The 16,484-nt window shown below is 46.3% G+C and overlaps 1 protein-coding gene across 2 annotated transcripts in view; it reads left to right on the top strand.

Moving 5' to 3' along the window:
* NIPAL3 (NIPA like domain containing 3) overlaps positions 1–16,484 on the top strand; it is a 54,044-nt gene that overhangs the window by 21,374 nt on the left and 16,186 nt on the right. The window contains exons 3-7 of one of the 2 annotated variants that reach the window (XM_004005116.4): positions 2,024–2,092; positions 3,813–3,984; positions 6,747–6,806; positions 11,513–11,658; positions 15,123–15,219. In XM_004005116.4, the coding sequence (XP_004005165.2) occupies positions 2,024–2,092; positions 3,813–3,984; positions 6,747–6,806; positions 11,513–11,658; positions 15,123–15,219 (544 nt within the window). The remainder of the gene's footprint in view (positions 1–2,023; positions 2,093–3,812; positions 3,985–6,746; positions 6,807–11,512; positions 11,659–15,122; positions 15,220–16,484) is intronic. The other variant, XM_042244561.1, reaches the window with a different exon arrangement.

Raw genomic sequence — 16,484 nt, 5'->3', positions numbered from 1 at the left:
TAGCCCAAAACTGCTGGATTGTTAGGCGGCCTTGGTCCACCAAGGAAGCTCATCAATTAGCTGTTGCTGTATAACAAAACAACCTAAGTAGCTAAAAACAACAACCATTTTACGGCTCACAATTCTGTGGGTCAAAAATCTGGATAGGATCCAGAAGAAGTGAAATCAAGACTTCAAGGAGAGATTGGAGCTCTATTGTTGATTGCAGCATTGTTGGCAGCAGTCAAGATGTGGGAACAACCCAAATGTCCATTGATAAATGAAGAAAGAAAACGTGGTATATACTACAATGGAGTGTGGGATGTTGTTGTTGTTTAGCTGCTAAGTTATGTCTGACTCTTTGCAACTCCATGGACTGTAGCCCACCAGACTCCTCTGTCCATGGGATTTCTCAGGCAAGAATACTGGAATAGGTTGCCATTTCGTCCTCCAGGGGATCTTCCTGACCCAGGGATCAAACCCACATCTCCTGCACTGGCAGGCAGATTCTTTACCACGGAGTCACCAGGGAAGCCCACAATGGAATATTACCCAGCCTCTAAAAAAGAAGGAAACCCTGTAATATGCCACCACATGGGTTAACCTTGAGGACATTATGCAAAGTGAAGTAAGTGCTAGACTGAATGTGCCTCTTGTCCTTCCACCCTGATTCATTTGTGGAAGTCATAATTCCCAATGTGATGGTTTTTGGAGATGGGGACTTTGGGAGGCAATTATGAGAATAAGGCCTCCATACATGGGATTAGTGCCATTATAAGAGAGACAGGACAGACTTCTCTTTCTCTACCGTGTGAGTACATAGCAAGAAGGTGTCCATCTGCAAGCCAGGAAAAGGGCTTTCACCACGAACAGAATCACCCAGCACCTTAATCCTGGTCCTGGTCCTCTTAGCCTCCAGATCTATGAGAAATAATGGCCTGTCACATTTGTTACAGCGGCCCAAATTGACTGAGGCAGTAAGCCAGTTACAGAAAAACAGATATTGCGTGATTCTACTTATATGGGGTATCTTAAATAGTCAAACTCATAGAATCAGGGGCTTTGCAGGTGCTAGTGGTAAAGAACCCACCTGCTAACACAGGAGACAGATGGGGGTTCGATCCCTGGGAAGATCCCCTAGAGGAGGAAATGGCAACCCACTCCAGTATTCTTGCTTGGAGAATCCCATGGACAGAGGAGCCTGACAGGTCACAATCCATGGGGTCGCAGAGTCGGACACAACTGAAGTGACTTAGCACACACACACTTTGGGGAGTGCATTTATAATATCTTAGGTAAAGGACCAGGTTATCATCTTATTTCTATAAAATATATTAACATTTCTATTGACATCTAAATTTATGGACAGAAAATTTTTTACAAAACCCAAAGCATTTGCAGTAACTGTGATTTTTTTTATCTTCTTGCATTATTGTTCTTTTCACTTATATTTCCTAATTATTCTATAGTGAATATATATTTGGTTATCACTGTATAAAGTTTTTTTTTAATGTCATGCTAATGGATCTGAACCTCATTTTTAAGGTGACATAAATTAAAGTTTTATAAATTAAATAATTAAAAGTGTCCTCAACAACTTTGCCAGTTAAAAGAGTCTCATTGAGACCCCTCTGGGAAGAGGAAGACTCCATTGATTAGATGGTAAATGTATCCCTGCCTGTGTTTTTCTTGTAAATTCTAACTTCTGTGCCAGCCTATGCCAAGTCAATATAGTAAGGAGACTGGGAGAGCAGACTTAGGCCTTATCAGATCCTTGGGGTCCGTGGGCAAAAGTTGGTGCTTTCTGGTGGTGTCCAGTTCCAGGCCGTGGTCTCTGAGCTAGCAAGGCAGCCAGATTAAACTCGGGCAGAAAAATTCCAGTAGAGGGTCTGGGGAGGCGTGGTTTTGTGATGAAAGTGGTTTTTCTGATTTTGTGTTGGAACAGCAAACAGTTGGGTTCAAACTGTTTGAACAGTTTGTGTCCTAGGGCCCCTTGGCTTAGGCCCAGCTCATTCATGTCTGCTTCTGTGAACTTTCCTTACAGGAAAACTTGATCGGCGCTCTCTTGGCAATTTTCGGGCACCTTGTGGTCAGCATTGCGCTGAATCTCCAGGTATGTTTTCATCACCAGCACTGCCTGGTGCCAAGATGTAGCCAGAGTCAGGTTATCCGGTGCAGGCGCTGTCTGCCTCCTCCCAGTGGGATGCTGCCTACCCTGTGCCGGGGTTGGGACAATACCTAGTGGGTTGTTCCAGGATACTCTCTTGGTTCTATGCCCCCACTTCATCCCTCATCACCCCTCAACTATGAAGGCAGAGCTCTCTGTTATTTAGAAGTCTCTAGGTGGGGTGGGGAGTGCCCTGGAGCAGCTGCTGTAAACGCCCTGCCTCACGTGCCCTCGGCCTAGTTGAGATCCCAGGCAGCTGTGGTTTGGAGTGAGCTCAGAACACCGTGGGAATGACCCGCACTGGCTGCGGGTGCAGCTAGACAACCAGCTGTGTGTGTTGGGTGCTGGTGGTGGTTGTTAATGCCCCAGGGCAGCCTTCAACCAGTAGGGGTTGGGAGTCAATGGATAAATACCCTCAGCCCCCCGTCCTTGGGTTGGATGGTTCTGAAGAGTGTTCACAGGGTCTCTTAAAGGGTCCTCAGTGGAACTGAGCCACAATTGCCTTAAGCACTAACTCACCCTCTAGTGTACCCTTCAATGACCTTCTTCCCTAGCCTGTCTCACTTTCCACCTCCCTGATTTTGCTTCCTGGAATCACCTCCCAAATCTATGTCCTGCTTCCTAGCCCTTGTTTCAAGGACTGCTTCTGGGAAGCCCAGCCTGTCTTGACACCTGAGACCTCCCTGGGGGTCCAGTGGCTAAGCTCCATGCTCCCCATGCAGGGGGCCCGGGTTTAGTCCCTGGTCAGGGAACTAGACCCCACATGTTACAACTAAAGATTCCACATGCCACAACTTAAAAAGAAAGAAAGAAAAAAAAAAAAGACTGGACGCGTGCAAGCCAGACAAATACTTTGCCTCTCTAGAGCGGGCACATGATCACTCCGCTTCCACACGTGCACACGTGTGTTTCTGAGGCTGCGTGGTCTCTTGGCTCCTCGTCTGGCTCCCTCTCCTCCCTCTGTAGACCAGCTCCTCTGCTTCCGTATCTGTCTCTACACAGCCCCGCACCATGATCCAGCCCACGTCGCAGACTTGACCCTCTGAGTCAGCATGCCTTTTGGGCTTTCCTTAGTCACTGCCTCAGGGTCTGTGTGCCTGAGTTCACATTTCCAGAACCAGGAATACTGTCCCTGCTTGGGCCAAGTGTCCACCCGAGGGAGGGGAAGACCTACTAACCCTCACAGCTGCCCAGCAGAGCTGCGGGCATTTCTCCAGAAAGAAGTGTATCCATGTGGGCACCCTGAACACAGGGACTTCTGAGCCTTGCAGTTAGAGGGTCAACCTGAGGGCCGGGTTAGTAGGGGTCCATAGGTCATGGCTATCACCCCAGGCTGCCCATTGCCTGTGCTGTACATCAGAAATGCACATTTCCAGGCCTTGGCCACACCTCCCCTCTGAGAATGAGGCCCAGACACATGTATTTTTTCAAAGCTTCCCGGAGAATGGAAAGCCTCGCAGCCGGTATGAAAGCTCTTGTCTCAGAAGATCAATCTAAGATTTAGAATGCCAGTGTTTACTCTTCTCTGAGGGAGGACTCAGAAAAATCTGACAATCTCCCCCAAGTTATTCTTAAGAGTGGGGGGTGGTGTGGATTTAGGGTTCACGTGCTGTAGCGTCTTTTCCCCAGAGATCTGGACGAATCGTGTTCTTTCTTGGACTTCTAGAAGTACTGCCACATCCGCCTCGCAGGCTCCAAGGACCCTCGGGCCTATTTCAAGACCAAGACATGGTGGCTGGGCCTGTTCCTGATGCTTCTGGGCGAGCTGGGCGTGTTTGCCTCCTACGCCTTTGCGCCCCTCTCTCTGATCGTGCCCCTCAGCGCTGTCTCTGTGATAGGTAAGACACAGCTCCCGCCCCACCCCTCCCCTGGGACTCGCCCACCTCTGTGATCAGTGTCACCGCCAGGATCAAACAGACCTGTTCAACAAGCCAGCTTTTGCTTCGCTAATAAAACCTAACACTTACAAAGGGCTTCGTACACAGCAGCCCCTACTCTAAGCACTTTACAGATACTGATTCTCTGGCAGCCTTTTGAGGGAGCTGCTGCTGCTAAGTACTGTTATTATTCTCATTTTACAGATGAGGAAACTGAGGCACAGGGTGGTGAAGCTGCTTTTCCCAAATCATACATCTAGTAAGGAGCAGGGCTGGGATGCACACCAGGCTATTTGCCTCCCAGACCTGTTTCAGATTCAGAACATTTATCAGAGTTGCTTTTTATTTCTACTGCAGAAGGAAGATTAACCTTGACCTGTGCATCCTAACACCATGAAAATAAACTAAGCTTTCATAGAATTCAGATGTCTCACACCATCTAAGCCAGCAGAGAAGCCCCTGTAAAAAATTCATAGTCAGCTTATTCGCTGATCTTTTTACATCAACCAACATTATTTTAAAAACATCATCAACTTTTTCATCTGCCATTTCTTCTGTAATTTCTGTAATCACTGAACCAGTGTTTCAGAACGTTTAAACCGTCTAGAAGACAAAGGAGTTTTGATGTTCATGAGGTCACAAATAACATAGAATTATAAAAAATTCTTTTTTTGTTCAAAGATTTTAGTAGATTAGTAGACAATAGTTTTTTGTACATAGGAGCAAGAACAGTGAACTTGCTTTGAAATATTTCCTTTCATCTTGCTGGCAAGGATTGCAGTGCTGAGAAGCTTTTCCCTGCTCTTAAAGGAGAAAATCATATTCTGAGTCTTAATCCTCCTGGAATTAAGAGGCCCTTTTAAGAGGGCCAGCAGGGATGGTGTATGCCATTATGGCCCCTCTTGAACCCAAGGCAGACATCACTAATCAACCATAGCCTTCCTTTCTCCTGAGCCTGGATGGGCCCTCAGAATCCTCAGGGCTTCAGGCAGTCATTACCAATTACCAGGAGTTGGCAAAGGAGTGGAAACTTATTTCCTTTCCTTCATCCTATTTATTGAAAGCCCCTCTTTCTTACCCAGGGTGGATAAACAGGCAGCCTACAAGATGACCAAGATCTTCAGGCATGCCGTGTTCTTACCCACACAATATTGTTTCAAAATATCATTTGAGTGCCTTTCGTTGAGGCAAGTTGTCTACCATAGTCCTGACTTCTCCTCCTGTCTTACGTCTGGCCCATGTTGCACACCTGTGTTGCTGCTCAGACCCAACAGGGTTTTAATAGTTTTGTCCTCTGCGCATTGCTGATCCATCCAAAGGGCTCTCAGAACCTTTATTCACAAAGAAGAATATGTGACTGAATGACAGGTGCTTTAAATACGAGCCTTTAAAGTTCAATAATGATCAAATAACCAAATTCTTTAAAATAGACCAAATTATAATGATGGAACTTCAGGGATCAGCCCTTGGAAATTACGGGGCTCTTAGAGCGTCTTAGTCACCCGGCAAAACATATCATTAAAAATAAATAAATATTAAAATAATAACCACCGTTCATTGGGTACCTATTACATATTAGTCACTGTTCCAGATGCTTTAATAATAATAATAATAGCTCAGTTACTGATCACAAACTGTGTGATAAATAATTTGCATGTGTTATCTCATTTAATTGACCCTATAACTCTGTGTGCTAAGTTGCTTAGTTGTGTCCAACTCTTTTGCAACCCCATGGACTATAGCTCGCTAGGCTCCTCTGCCCATGGAATTTTTCCAGGCAAGAATACTGGAGTGGGTTGCCGTTTCCTTCTCCAGGGAGAAATAGGTATTTTCAGTGATGTGCTGATAAACTAACTTGAAAGAGAGAAAATGAAAGAAGAAAGAGAGGAGGTAGAAGGAGGTAGGGAAGGGACAGAAAAATGAGAAAGAAAAGGAAGACCTGATTTGTAGTGTTTCTGGTATAAATACTCCCACCGTGGCTGATTCCAAGCTACGAGCAACTGAACTGAACTGAATTAAATGGTTTCCTGACTATTAACGTTCAGCCCGCTGGCGCAGGCTGGATCCAGAGCATGGTTTCAGTGACTAGGAAGTGAATTCTCAGGTGAAGTGACCTACCCAGAAAATGCAGCCAGAAGAGGCAGACCTGAGACAGTAATCCAGGGCTATTCACGATCAATGCCAGCCTCCTCTTTTAGGACAGTCATAAAGAAGTTTGAATACATCTGCAATCTTGGAAGAGTCAGGAAGAGAAAAAAACCAGGGGGAAACATCAGAGGTGGACATTGCCGAGAAGGAGCAGGACCCCTGGCCTCCAGCCTCCAGTCCTAGTTTTAGCCTTTCCTTGCCAGCTGCATGGTCTTGAGGGATTCCTTTCCCTCTCTCAGCCTCCGTGTCCCCATGTTTCACATGGAATCATAATAGTGCCCACCCCAAAGAGTGAATGTGCCAGAAAGAACTGTGTGAGTTGCCAGTCACACAGCAAAATAGTCAACCCTCGGAGCTCCTGGCCTTGTAGGAAATTCTCAGGGAGGCTCAGAAAGGAGCCTCTGTTTTGAAGATGGACATTACAAGGGACTGAGCTCTTGGGGGCATAAGTGAGAGCTTAGGAAGTAGCAAGCTCCAGTGCAAATGAGCCAACCCAGAGGGCGTGGGTGCAGGGACTCGCATTTGACTGATGGTAGCTTCAGTTCTCTTCTTCTTCTGCTATTTTTTCCTTACAGCCAGCGCCATCATAGGAATCATATTCATCAAAGAAAAATGGAAACCTAAAGACTTCCTGAGTAAGTTCGTTGGTTTGAGCCTGTGTTCCTAGTTTTATTCTTATGCTTTTTTTTCACCGTAAATCCAACTCCTCCCAATCTAGAGATCATCCGTCTCCTTCTCCTCCGTGTGGTTCTATATCCCACCCTCAGCAGGCTGCGGAGAGCTGGGTTTTTTAATCAGTGGTTCCCAAACCTGGCTATCCATCAGAACCATCTGTGAGGCTTTTTTAAATGGGCTTTCATTCATGGCATATAATCAGTATTTATTGAACATCTATTGTTGGGATTTTAGTAGGCCCAATAAAAGGCTCCCTCTTTCCCTGAGTTTTAAAGCAGTGGGAACTAAAGAAGGAAGCCAAACAGGAGATCAGAAGTTCTGCCTTATTACTAACAAAAGTTAGATTGGAACAGGCAGCCACATGAACTTGTTTCCATTCTCCTCCAGTACACCCCAGCCCCCACCTAGACCTTAGGCCAGTCTCCCAAGGAAGTATTTCAGTTTACAGAATGGAACACTTATCCAGAATTACTGCCGTGCGTACATATCCTGTGGCAGAGAAGGGAGAAAAGAGAACAAAACCCGAGTGTTTAAATTCTTTTTATAGACTGTCTCCATTCAGTTGAGAAATGTGGACCAATGGGGCAAGAAGCAGAAGTGTGGGTCTGTTGGAGGCCCCTGCACATAGAAACCCAAGGGGTAGGGAAGAAGTTACCTACTAAGTCCCACCCTCTGCTGTGGGTGCTGAGGATATAGCAGTAGGACAGATGGAGGTTACAATCTAATGTATATATTATATATATGTGTGTGCGTGCAGACATGCTGAGTCGCTTCAGTCATGTCCAACTCTTAGACCCTATGGACTGTAGCTCGCCAGGCTCCTCAGTCCATGGGATTCTCCAAGCAAGAATACTGGAGTGCGTTGCCATGCCTTTCTCCAGGGGATCTCCCCAGCCCTGGGATCAAACCTGAGGCTCTTGCATTGCAAACAATTCTTTACTGCTGAGTCCTATATATATATATATATAGGAATATATATATATATATATATATATATATATATATAGGAATATATATATATATATATATGAAAAGCCCTATATATATGTATACATCTGTATACATGTTTATATATAATAAACAAGTGAACTATATGACTAAATCAACAAGATAATTCTGGATCTTAGTGAGTGCTTCAGAGAAAACAATGCTTTTTGGTGGGGCACTGGGAACATGGGTATAGTTTTCCTAGACTGATCAGGGATAGACTCTGAAGAGGTGGGGCCCAGACCCAGGTAATACTGAAGAGACTACCGTTGCCCAGGTCTGTGGGCAGTGTTCCATGCAGAGCAGGCAGCAGGTGCAGAGATCCTGAGGCAGGGATGAGTTTGGTGTATCTGGTGTTAGTAAGGCCAGCATAGCTGTAAGGCGATGAGTACAGGAGGAAGGAGGACATGAGAGCAAGGACGCATGAGGACTGGATGATGTAGGACCTTACAAGCCACGCTAAGAAGTGACATAATGGTGGATCCAGGCTGTATTCCCAGAGACTTTGAATCTGGGCTGAGGGCCTTAGGCATTTGCATTCTTACAAAGCTCCCCAGGATGAAGTATATTTGTCTGCAACTTGCTTTGAAATATATCTGAAAATAACCTGGCTTGAAGAACGAGTGGAGGGATGAAGAAAATGGATCGATAGCCGATAAAGCAAGTGTAAGAAAATGTCAATTTAGAATCTTGGTGTGGGACTTAGGGGTGCTTTCTATACAACTCTTTCAACTTGTCTGTGTGTCTGAAAGTTTCTAAATACAAAACGTTAGGGAGAAGAAGCTCCCAAGATGCTGCAGACACAGTCAGGTTTGAGAACCACTGTGCTGAATCATTGGTGAAGAGTAAGAGCAAGATGGGAAGAGGAGGTGGAAAAAGAAAAGAATCTTACTCTGGAAAGAGCAGAACTACTGTTCAGCAAGTCTAGTCAAAGCTATGTTTTTCCAGTGGTCATGTATGGATGTGAGAGTTGGACTATAAAGAAAGCTGAAATTTATGCTCTTTTTTTTTTTTAAATAAATTTATGCTTTTGAACTGTGTTGGAGAAGATTCTTGAGAGTCCCTTGGACCATGAGGAGATCCAATCAGTCCATCCTAAAGGAAATCAGTCCTGAATATTCATTGGAAGGACTGATGTTGAAGCTGAAACTCCAATACTTTGGCCACCTGACGTGAAGAACTGACTCACTGGAAAAGACCCTGATGCTGGGAAAGATTGAAGGCGGGAGGAGAAGGGGGCGACAGAGGATGAGATGGCTGGATGGCATCACCGACTCAATGGACATGAGTTTGAGTAAACTCCGGGAGTTGGTGATGGACAGGGAGGCCTGGCGTGCTGCAGTCCATGGGGTTGCAAAGAGTCAGACACAACTGAGCGACTAAACTGAGCTGAACTGAACTGTTCAGCAAATAAACCATGCTGCAAAGACTCAGAATGATTTGTAGTAATTCTGCGAAGGAGAGGGGTGGGGCTGGGCTGGTTCAGAGACCAGTGTAAAGGTTTATGTCTCTTCCAGGGTCATTCTAGGTGGTCCTGGAATGAGCAGCACACCCTATGTGAATTGGAAAAAGATGCCCCTCTGGCCATCTGTGGGCGTCTGCCTTGGTGAGCAGAGCTTGGGCTAGATTTTAGCCCTCCTCGCCACCCTTGTGCAGTGAGCAGCCTGCACAGTTGTGTGTGGCCACCCTGCTTAAGAGTTCCATTAAATTCAGCAAACATTCACCCAGTGCTAGTCCTCTGCTGGACAGTGCAGGCATATTGATGAGTAAGACCTGTCCCTGCCTGCAGAGAACTTAAAGAAATAGGCTTGCACAGAACTTACCCTGTTGAGTTTAACCATGACTGCTTCATTTGCTGAGCGATTTAATAACTAATTCTTTTTTTTTTTTAACATCTTTTGAGGCCTAGAATGAAAATCAGTTCAGTTCAGTTGCTCAGTCATGTCCGACTCTTTGAGACCCCATGAATCGCAGCACACCAGGCCTCCCTGTCCATCACCAACTCCCGGAGTTCACTCAAACTCGTGTCCATCGAGTCGGTGATGCCATCCAGCCATCTCATCCTCTGTTGTCCCCTTCTCCTGCTGCCCCCAATTCCTCCCAGCATCAGGGTCTTTTCCAATGAGTAAACTGTTCGTATCAGGTGGCCAAAGTACTGGAGTTTCAGCTTTAGCATTAGTCCTTCCAATGAACACCCAGGACTGATCTCCTTTAGAATGGACTGGCTGGACCTCCTTGCAGTCCAAGGGACTCTCAAGAGTCTTCTCCAACACCACAGTTCAAAAGCATCAATTCTTTGGTGCTCAGCTTTCTTCACAGTCCAACTCTCACATCCATACATGACCACTGGAAAAACCATAGTCTTGACTAGACGGAGCCTCAGCCTCAGAAGCTTTTCAGCAACCCCACAAGGTTCAACCAGAGTGTGACAGGACCCTGGGGAAGAGTCAGGAGACTCTGGACCTTAACCCAGGAGCATGCCTCCCGGGCCACCGACAGTCTCTGACAAGTCTGTGGAGTAGTGTTGATAGTATTTAGATAATCCCCTTGGGAGTAGTTCAAATAGCTCCTTCAGTCTCACTGCTCTGTGTTGGTCCATGTGTGAATAGGACACAATTTATCATTTCTACTGTTGATGGCATTTACGTAGTCTCCAATCTTGAATTATAACAAATCATGTTGCCATGAAAATTTCTGTGCCTGTCATTTGGAAAACGTAGGCTCTGAAGGTTTGCTTTTGAGGGTTATATATATATACATATATATATATTTTTTTTTTAATCTTGCCCGTCTAGCTTTAGAATGTTCCTTGGAAAATACACGTTAAACCAGAGCACAATACCAAAACAACTAAAATGAAGAAGAAAAACTATGCGGTTTTGCTCATACTCTGCTGGTGGGAGTGGAAGCTGGGGTACAGCTTCTTTGGAAAACCGTGACAATAACTACTAAACTGAACATCTGCACGTCCTGTGACCCAGGAATTCCACTCCTAGTTTCATACCCAACAGAAGTACATGCGTTTATTTTCCAAGTGACACGCACAGGAATGTTCACAGCAACATGATTTGTTATAACCCAAGACGGGAGACTACTTAAATGCCCATCAACAGTAGAAATGATAAAGTGTGTTCTATTCACACGTAGGCCATTTCCTCATCCACCATACAGCAGTGAGAATGAAGGAACTATCACCACAGGCCAGGATACAGATGAACCTCACAAACATGACCTTGTAAGAACACAGACACGAGAAAACATAATGTATGATTCCATCAGCATAAAGTACAAACCCAGGCAAACGATCAGTGCCGGTAGAGGTCAAAGTGTTACCCTGGGGGCGGAGTCTACTGATGGGAAGGGGACACAGGTGAGGATTTGGGGGTCCTGCTAACATTCCTTTTCTCCACCTGGGTGCTGGTTACATGGGTGAGTTCACTTTGTAAAAATTCATCAAGCACTTTTTTGTTATGCATGCTATACCTCATTAAAATTTTTTTTCATGTTAAATGTTATTTTTTTAAATGACATTCATGGAGATATTCTTTTTTTTTTTTTTTTTTAAGTAAAGAAAAACCGAAAATTCAAACCACTGCAGGCCTTCCTGTGTTGCCCCAGAGGCACGTGCTGGCCTGGCCAGGGCCTGCAGTGAGCCATGTGACACTCCTTCTCCCTGCAGGGCGCTACGTCGTATCCTTCGTTGGCTGCAGCCTGGCCATCGTGGGTACCTACTTGCTGGTGACATTTGCCCCCAACAGTCATGAGAAGATGACAGGCGATAACATCATCAGGCACCTCGTGAGCTGGCCTTTTCTCCTGTACATGGTACGAGAAATTCCGGTCCTTCCACCTGAGATGGTGGGCGTGGGGATGGAGTCCTAGAAACCGAAAACCTGAATTCCCAGCGAGACGGGGTTCATGGGAATCACGATGTATCTCACAGCACTGAACACCATGCTCGCAGGAGTATGTAGTTCCTGGTCAAGTATTTTCTTTTTTCCCCACTGTGTCCTGAGTAATGTCTAAAACTGCATGTATAATATGACAACTTGACTTTTTAGAGGTATTTGTAGGTCTGTACCATATCTGTAAAATACTGGACAGGAAAACAGAAACTCCATCAGTAGTTGTCTCTGGGAGATGGAATTATGCTTATGTTTTTATTTTGTCTTTATCTTTACATATCGCTACACTGAGCATTTAAAACAGTTAAGGTAAGAAAAAAAAGTTAAAATTGTAAGCAGTTATTTCTTTTTGCCCAGTATCACACAGCTGATAGAAGCTGATAGAAAAACGAGAGACAGTGGGAACTTTATTTGCTAAACCCCCAGCCGGAGCTCAGTCCTCTGCTCCAGTTACATCCTGGCTGGGTCTATGAGTAGAGTGATCAAGGAAAACATCGAAGGTATTTGATAAAGCTACTGGTATATTCCCACTCCATGCGTGGCACCATGTTAAATGTTTTTAAATATATTATCTGTCACCGAAAATAATCAATAAACCAGGAGTTTTATATGAGCTAGACTATGGACCATAGCCCAGGAGACAGCCTCTCAGGTCACTCTGAAGATCTTCTCTGGGGAAGCCTCGTTTTCAGCACAATTTTGTTATCTTGTCAGGTCAAAGAACATTAAACAAGTCAAAGATAGGTTCTTTCAAGTTAACAAAACAGATCAGCATGTACACAGCAAGTCAGTTTGTCCTTGGTACCTGGGGAAGGAATCTTATCATCGAAGGGGTAGCAAAAAGGAAAGCATTTAACTTTTTTTTAACATAAACATTCTTTACTTCTGGTCAATGTTCCCTTTTCTTTCGTAATTAAAACAGACATACAATGTGCGTAACAAGCTGTTTTAGTTAGCATAAAACTTGAGTTAAACCATGTATAAACCAGAATGACTTCCCCAGACCACAGGATGTGAAAATTTGTTTCATCACGTCTCAGATTCCCTCAATAGTCCTATAACACAGGCGTTTTTCTCCCCATTTTATGGACTAGAAAACTGGATCTTAGGGTTAGTGAGGTTGCCCAGAGTCCCCCGAGGGCAGAGCTGGACCCGAAGCCTGCCTGCCTGGCCTCATGGGTCACCACAGCCTGCTGACCATGGCGTTCACTGTTTGGTCTTGCCTCAGCTGCCCGGGCCCACTGCAGAGGCCCCAAACGTCCTTTCCCCTCAGATTTCCCACGAATCAGAGGACTTAGGTTTCCCCAAGGTTGGGGCTATGTCATCTCCCAACTGCCACCGGCCCCAGCATTGACCTGGTGGGCCTAGAAAAGTGTCTGCCAGGCAGAGCCAGAGGCCCACCTTTTCAGGAAAAGCTTGGCCCCGGAACACAGACTTCTCTTTACAGTCCTGGGCTCGAGTCCATTCCTTACTGTGCAGCCATTGCCAAGGCCCTTGGCCACGCGTTCTGCCTGCTTCTCTGTAAATTGGCGGACCCCTGGACCCGCAGTGGTTGTCGGGAGAGACAGATGGTGTGGGAACCACCTGGCCCGTGACTGATGCTCAGTGACCCATTCAGTTCATCTTCCTCCATCATGACTGCGATGCAGCTGGAGGAATTTGGCCAAATCAAATTCAGTAAATGAGTGTCTGCTCTGTGCCAGACACTGTGGATATAAAAGCTAAATGAGACGTACTCACAGAGCTCGTGGTCTACCAGGACGCAGCAGCGGGCTCACAGTCAGCTCACGCTAGGATGCCAAGCGCTCCCCCAGGATGCATTCAAGCATCATGGAAATGGTGGGGAAGTTGGCCCCACCCCTACCCCCAGCCAGAATCCGTGCTCATAAGTTGGAAATACTGAGGAATGACTGTGCATCTGCTTGATGGCATATTTGTAGCAGTGAAAGATAATTATGTCAACTTCATAAAACATGAAAATTGTTTAGGTAACTAAAAGTGTCCCAGCACAAAATTGAGCTTGGACGGTGATAACAAGTAGATGAAACAGGTATTCACTCTGACAAAGACAGAAGACACAGGGAAATGAAAGCCACTGCGTTTTGTGGTCTCATAATTACGAGGAATTTTAAAAAATGGTTTTCTTTTTAAAATGCCAATTAATGTTTCTGTATTGGTTTTTATGGTAATCAAACTTCAGTGGGAGGTCAAGGCAGGCAGATGAAGCTGAGCTGTTGTTTTAGTTTTGCTGGACACTGGGCTTGCTTCACTCCCTGGAAGAGTATTGCCAATGTCTGGACCTTTTTAAGGAGTAGAAAGGACAAGTTGTTGCTGCAAGGGCGGGGAACTTCTCAAACTTCAGAGTTCTCTAATTTTCCATTTTCTGGTAGGATTCTTTGCAACCCCATGGACTGTAGCCCACCAGGTTCCTCTGTCCATGGAATTCTCCAGGCAAGAATACTGGAGTAGGTAGCCATTCCCTTCTCCAGGGAATCTTCCAGACCCAGGGATTGAACCTGGGGAGCATCTTCTGAACACAAGGCACAGGGCCCCCATCTGCAGGCAGCATAGCCTAGTGGGAAAGCTCATGTGTCCTGGAGCCAAACTGTCTGGGTTCAAATCCCATTTGCTAGCTTGGGATTGCAATAGTATCTGCTTCCTAGAATTATGGTGCTGATTTAATGAGTTGAGGGAGTAAAGATAACATGGTTAGAAGAGAGCCGGGCAGATTCATGGGCTTGTTAAGCATAAGCTGTGATCATGGCCCTGTGAGTTAGAAATTATTGTCATTACCCCCATTTCACAGAGGCAGTAACTGAGGTTCAGAGAACTTAAATGACCTGCACAAGGTCACCCCGCTAGTTTAGAAGGAGGTCCAAGCTCAGAACCGGGCCTCCCTGACTCCAGATGTCCTCTCCTTTCGACTCTGCCAAGCGGCACACAGTAGTGGCCTGGTTAGTGGGCAACTGGTATATGTAGACTTACGTACTTTACTGAAGAGCTCTTCTCAGCAGACAAGCGTCTCCCTCTTGTGACTGGCTCCCCAGTTTCAGTGGGCGTTATCATGGAGCAGTGAAGGGGGACACCAGCCCAGCCTGGTGAACCTTGACCGTCCAGGACAAGGTGGATGTGAGGCTGGCACAGCACCCTCAGAGCCCCCCCAAGAGGTGGACTCGCCCCGCAGGGTGGGGGTTAGAGGGACTCAGAGTTCCCTGCTTCCCTGCAGGATATCTAACAGTGGTCTGGGAAATGTTTCGATTCTCTTTCCACACGGAGGGCCTGCGGCTGGTGTGGTCCGCAGCATAAACTCCAGCCCAGCCCACCAGGGTCCCCTGTTCTCGCCCGTGGCCCCCTGCTGACCTCTCCTCTTGCTGTTCTCCGCAGCTCGTGGAGATCATTCTCTTCTGCCTGCTGCTGTACTTCTACAAGGAGAGGAACGCCAACAACATCGTGGTGATTCTCCTCTTGGTGGCCTTACTCGGTAAGTGAGGGCCCGGGTAGTTGAGTTTTGCCACTTCCCTGGTGGCTCAGACAGTAAAGCCTCTGCCTACAATGCGGGAGACCCGGGTTCGATCCCTGGGTCAAGAAGATCCTCTGGAGAAGGAAATGGCAACCCACTCCAGTACTCTTGCCTGGAAAATCCCATGGAAGGTGGAGCCTGGTAGGCTGCAGTCCATGGGGTCCCAAAGATTTGGACACGACTGAGCCACTTCACTTTCTTTTCTTTTTCTTTAAGTAGCACCAAAAGGAAATAATGGGTTTTGTTTACCGAGCTGTGGGCCGCTGGACCCAGGAGCTGCTGGAGGCCAGCTCAGGCTGGTCCCTCTGCATCAGAGGCTGCAAAGGCTGGGTTCCTGCTAACCAGACACAGACCTTGTTAGTTTCTTTTATTTTTTTCAATTTATTATTTTTTTAATTGGAGGATAGTTGCTTTACAATATTGTGTTGGTGTCTGCCAGGCATCAGCATGTATCAGCCATAGGTATACATCTGTCCCCTCCCTCTTGAACCTCCATCCCACCCCTCTAGGTGGTCACAGAGCCCTAGTGTGAGTTCCCTGAGTCATATAGCAAATTCCCACTGGCTATCTATGGGCCTCATCGGTTTCTTTGTTAGGGTTCAGTGTTCAGAGTTCTTGCTCAAATACCAAGTTTCCTAAGTGCCAGGAGAGGTGCTGCAAACTAGCTAGAGCAGTGAGCCAGCCCGAGAGCCACCCCTCCGCTCAGACTGCTGTTATTCTAAAGGGAGGAAGATGGCAGTGAGTGAGTTGGCAAATATATAAGTAGTGTTACGTTTGAGCAGTGACAATTAACAGTGACAAAGAAGAAAGCAGAGTAAGGGTGGAGGGGGCGACTGGAAATTAATTCAGAGAAGTCAGGGGTGAAGCGGGCTCCAACAGCGGAGTCCCTAAGGATGCTTGTAAGACCCGTCAAAGGTGAAGACTTAATTCTGGATTTAAAGGCAAGAATTGATTTTGATTTCTCTCTCTCTCTCTTTGTTTCCTTTTAGAGGCACAGTGGGTACAGAGGGGGAAATGGCTCCTAAATCAGACTGGGGCAAGGCTCTCAGCCCGCATAGAGTTAGAGCTGCTAAGAAGAGCTGTGAGAAGCACCCCTTCCTCCTGGAGAGGGAAAAGTGGGTGCCACCCCACCACTGCCTCTGTGTGTCAGCCACACAGTCCCCTAAACATGGGCCTCAGAGAACACCCAGATCTCAGGGCCGGGAAGGGGGTTAAACAAGGTGAGC

The sequence above is a fragment of the Ovis aries genome, chromosome 2 (genome assembly GCF_016772045.2).
Source record: "Ovis aries strain OAR_USU_Benz2616 breed Rambouillet chromosome 2, ARS-UI_Ramb_v3.0, whole genome shotgun sequence".
Classification (NCBI taxonomy): Eukaryota; Metazoa; Chordata; class Mammalia; order Artiodactyla; family Bovidae; genus Ovis; species Ovis aries.
Note: the sequence above shows the minus strand (reverse complement) of the source record. Positions and strands in the feature narration are given on the sequence as shown.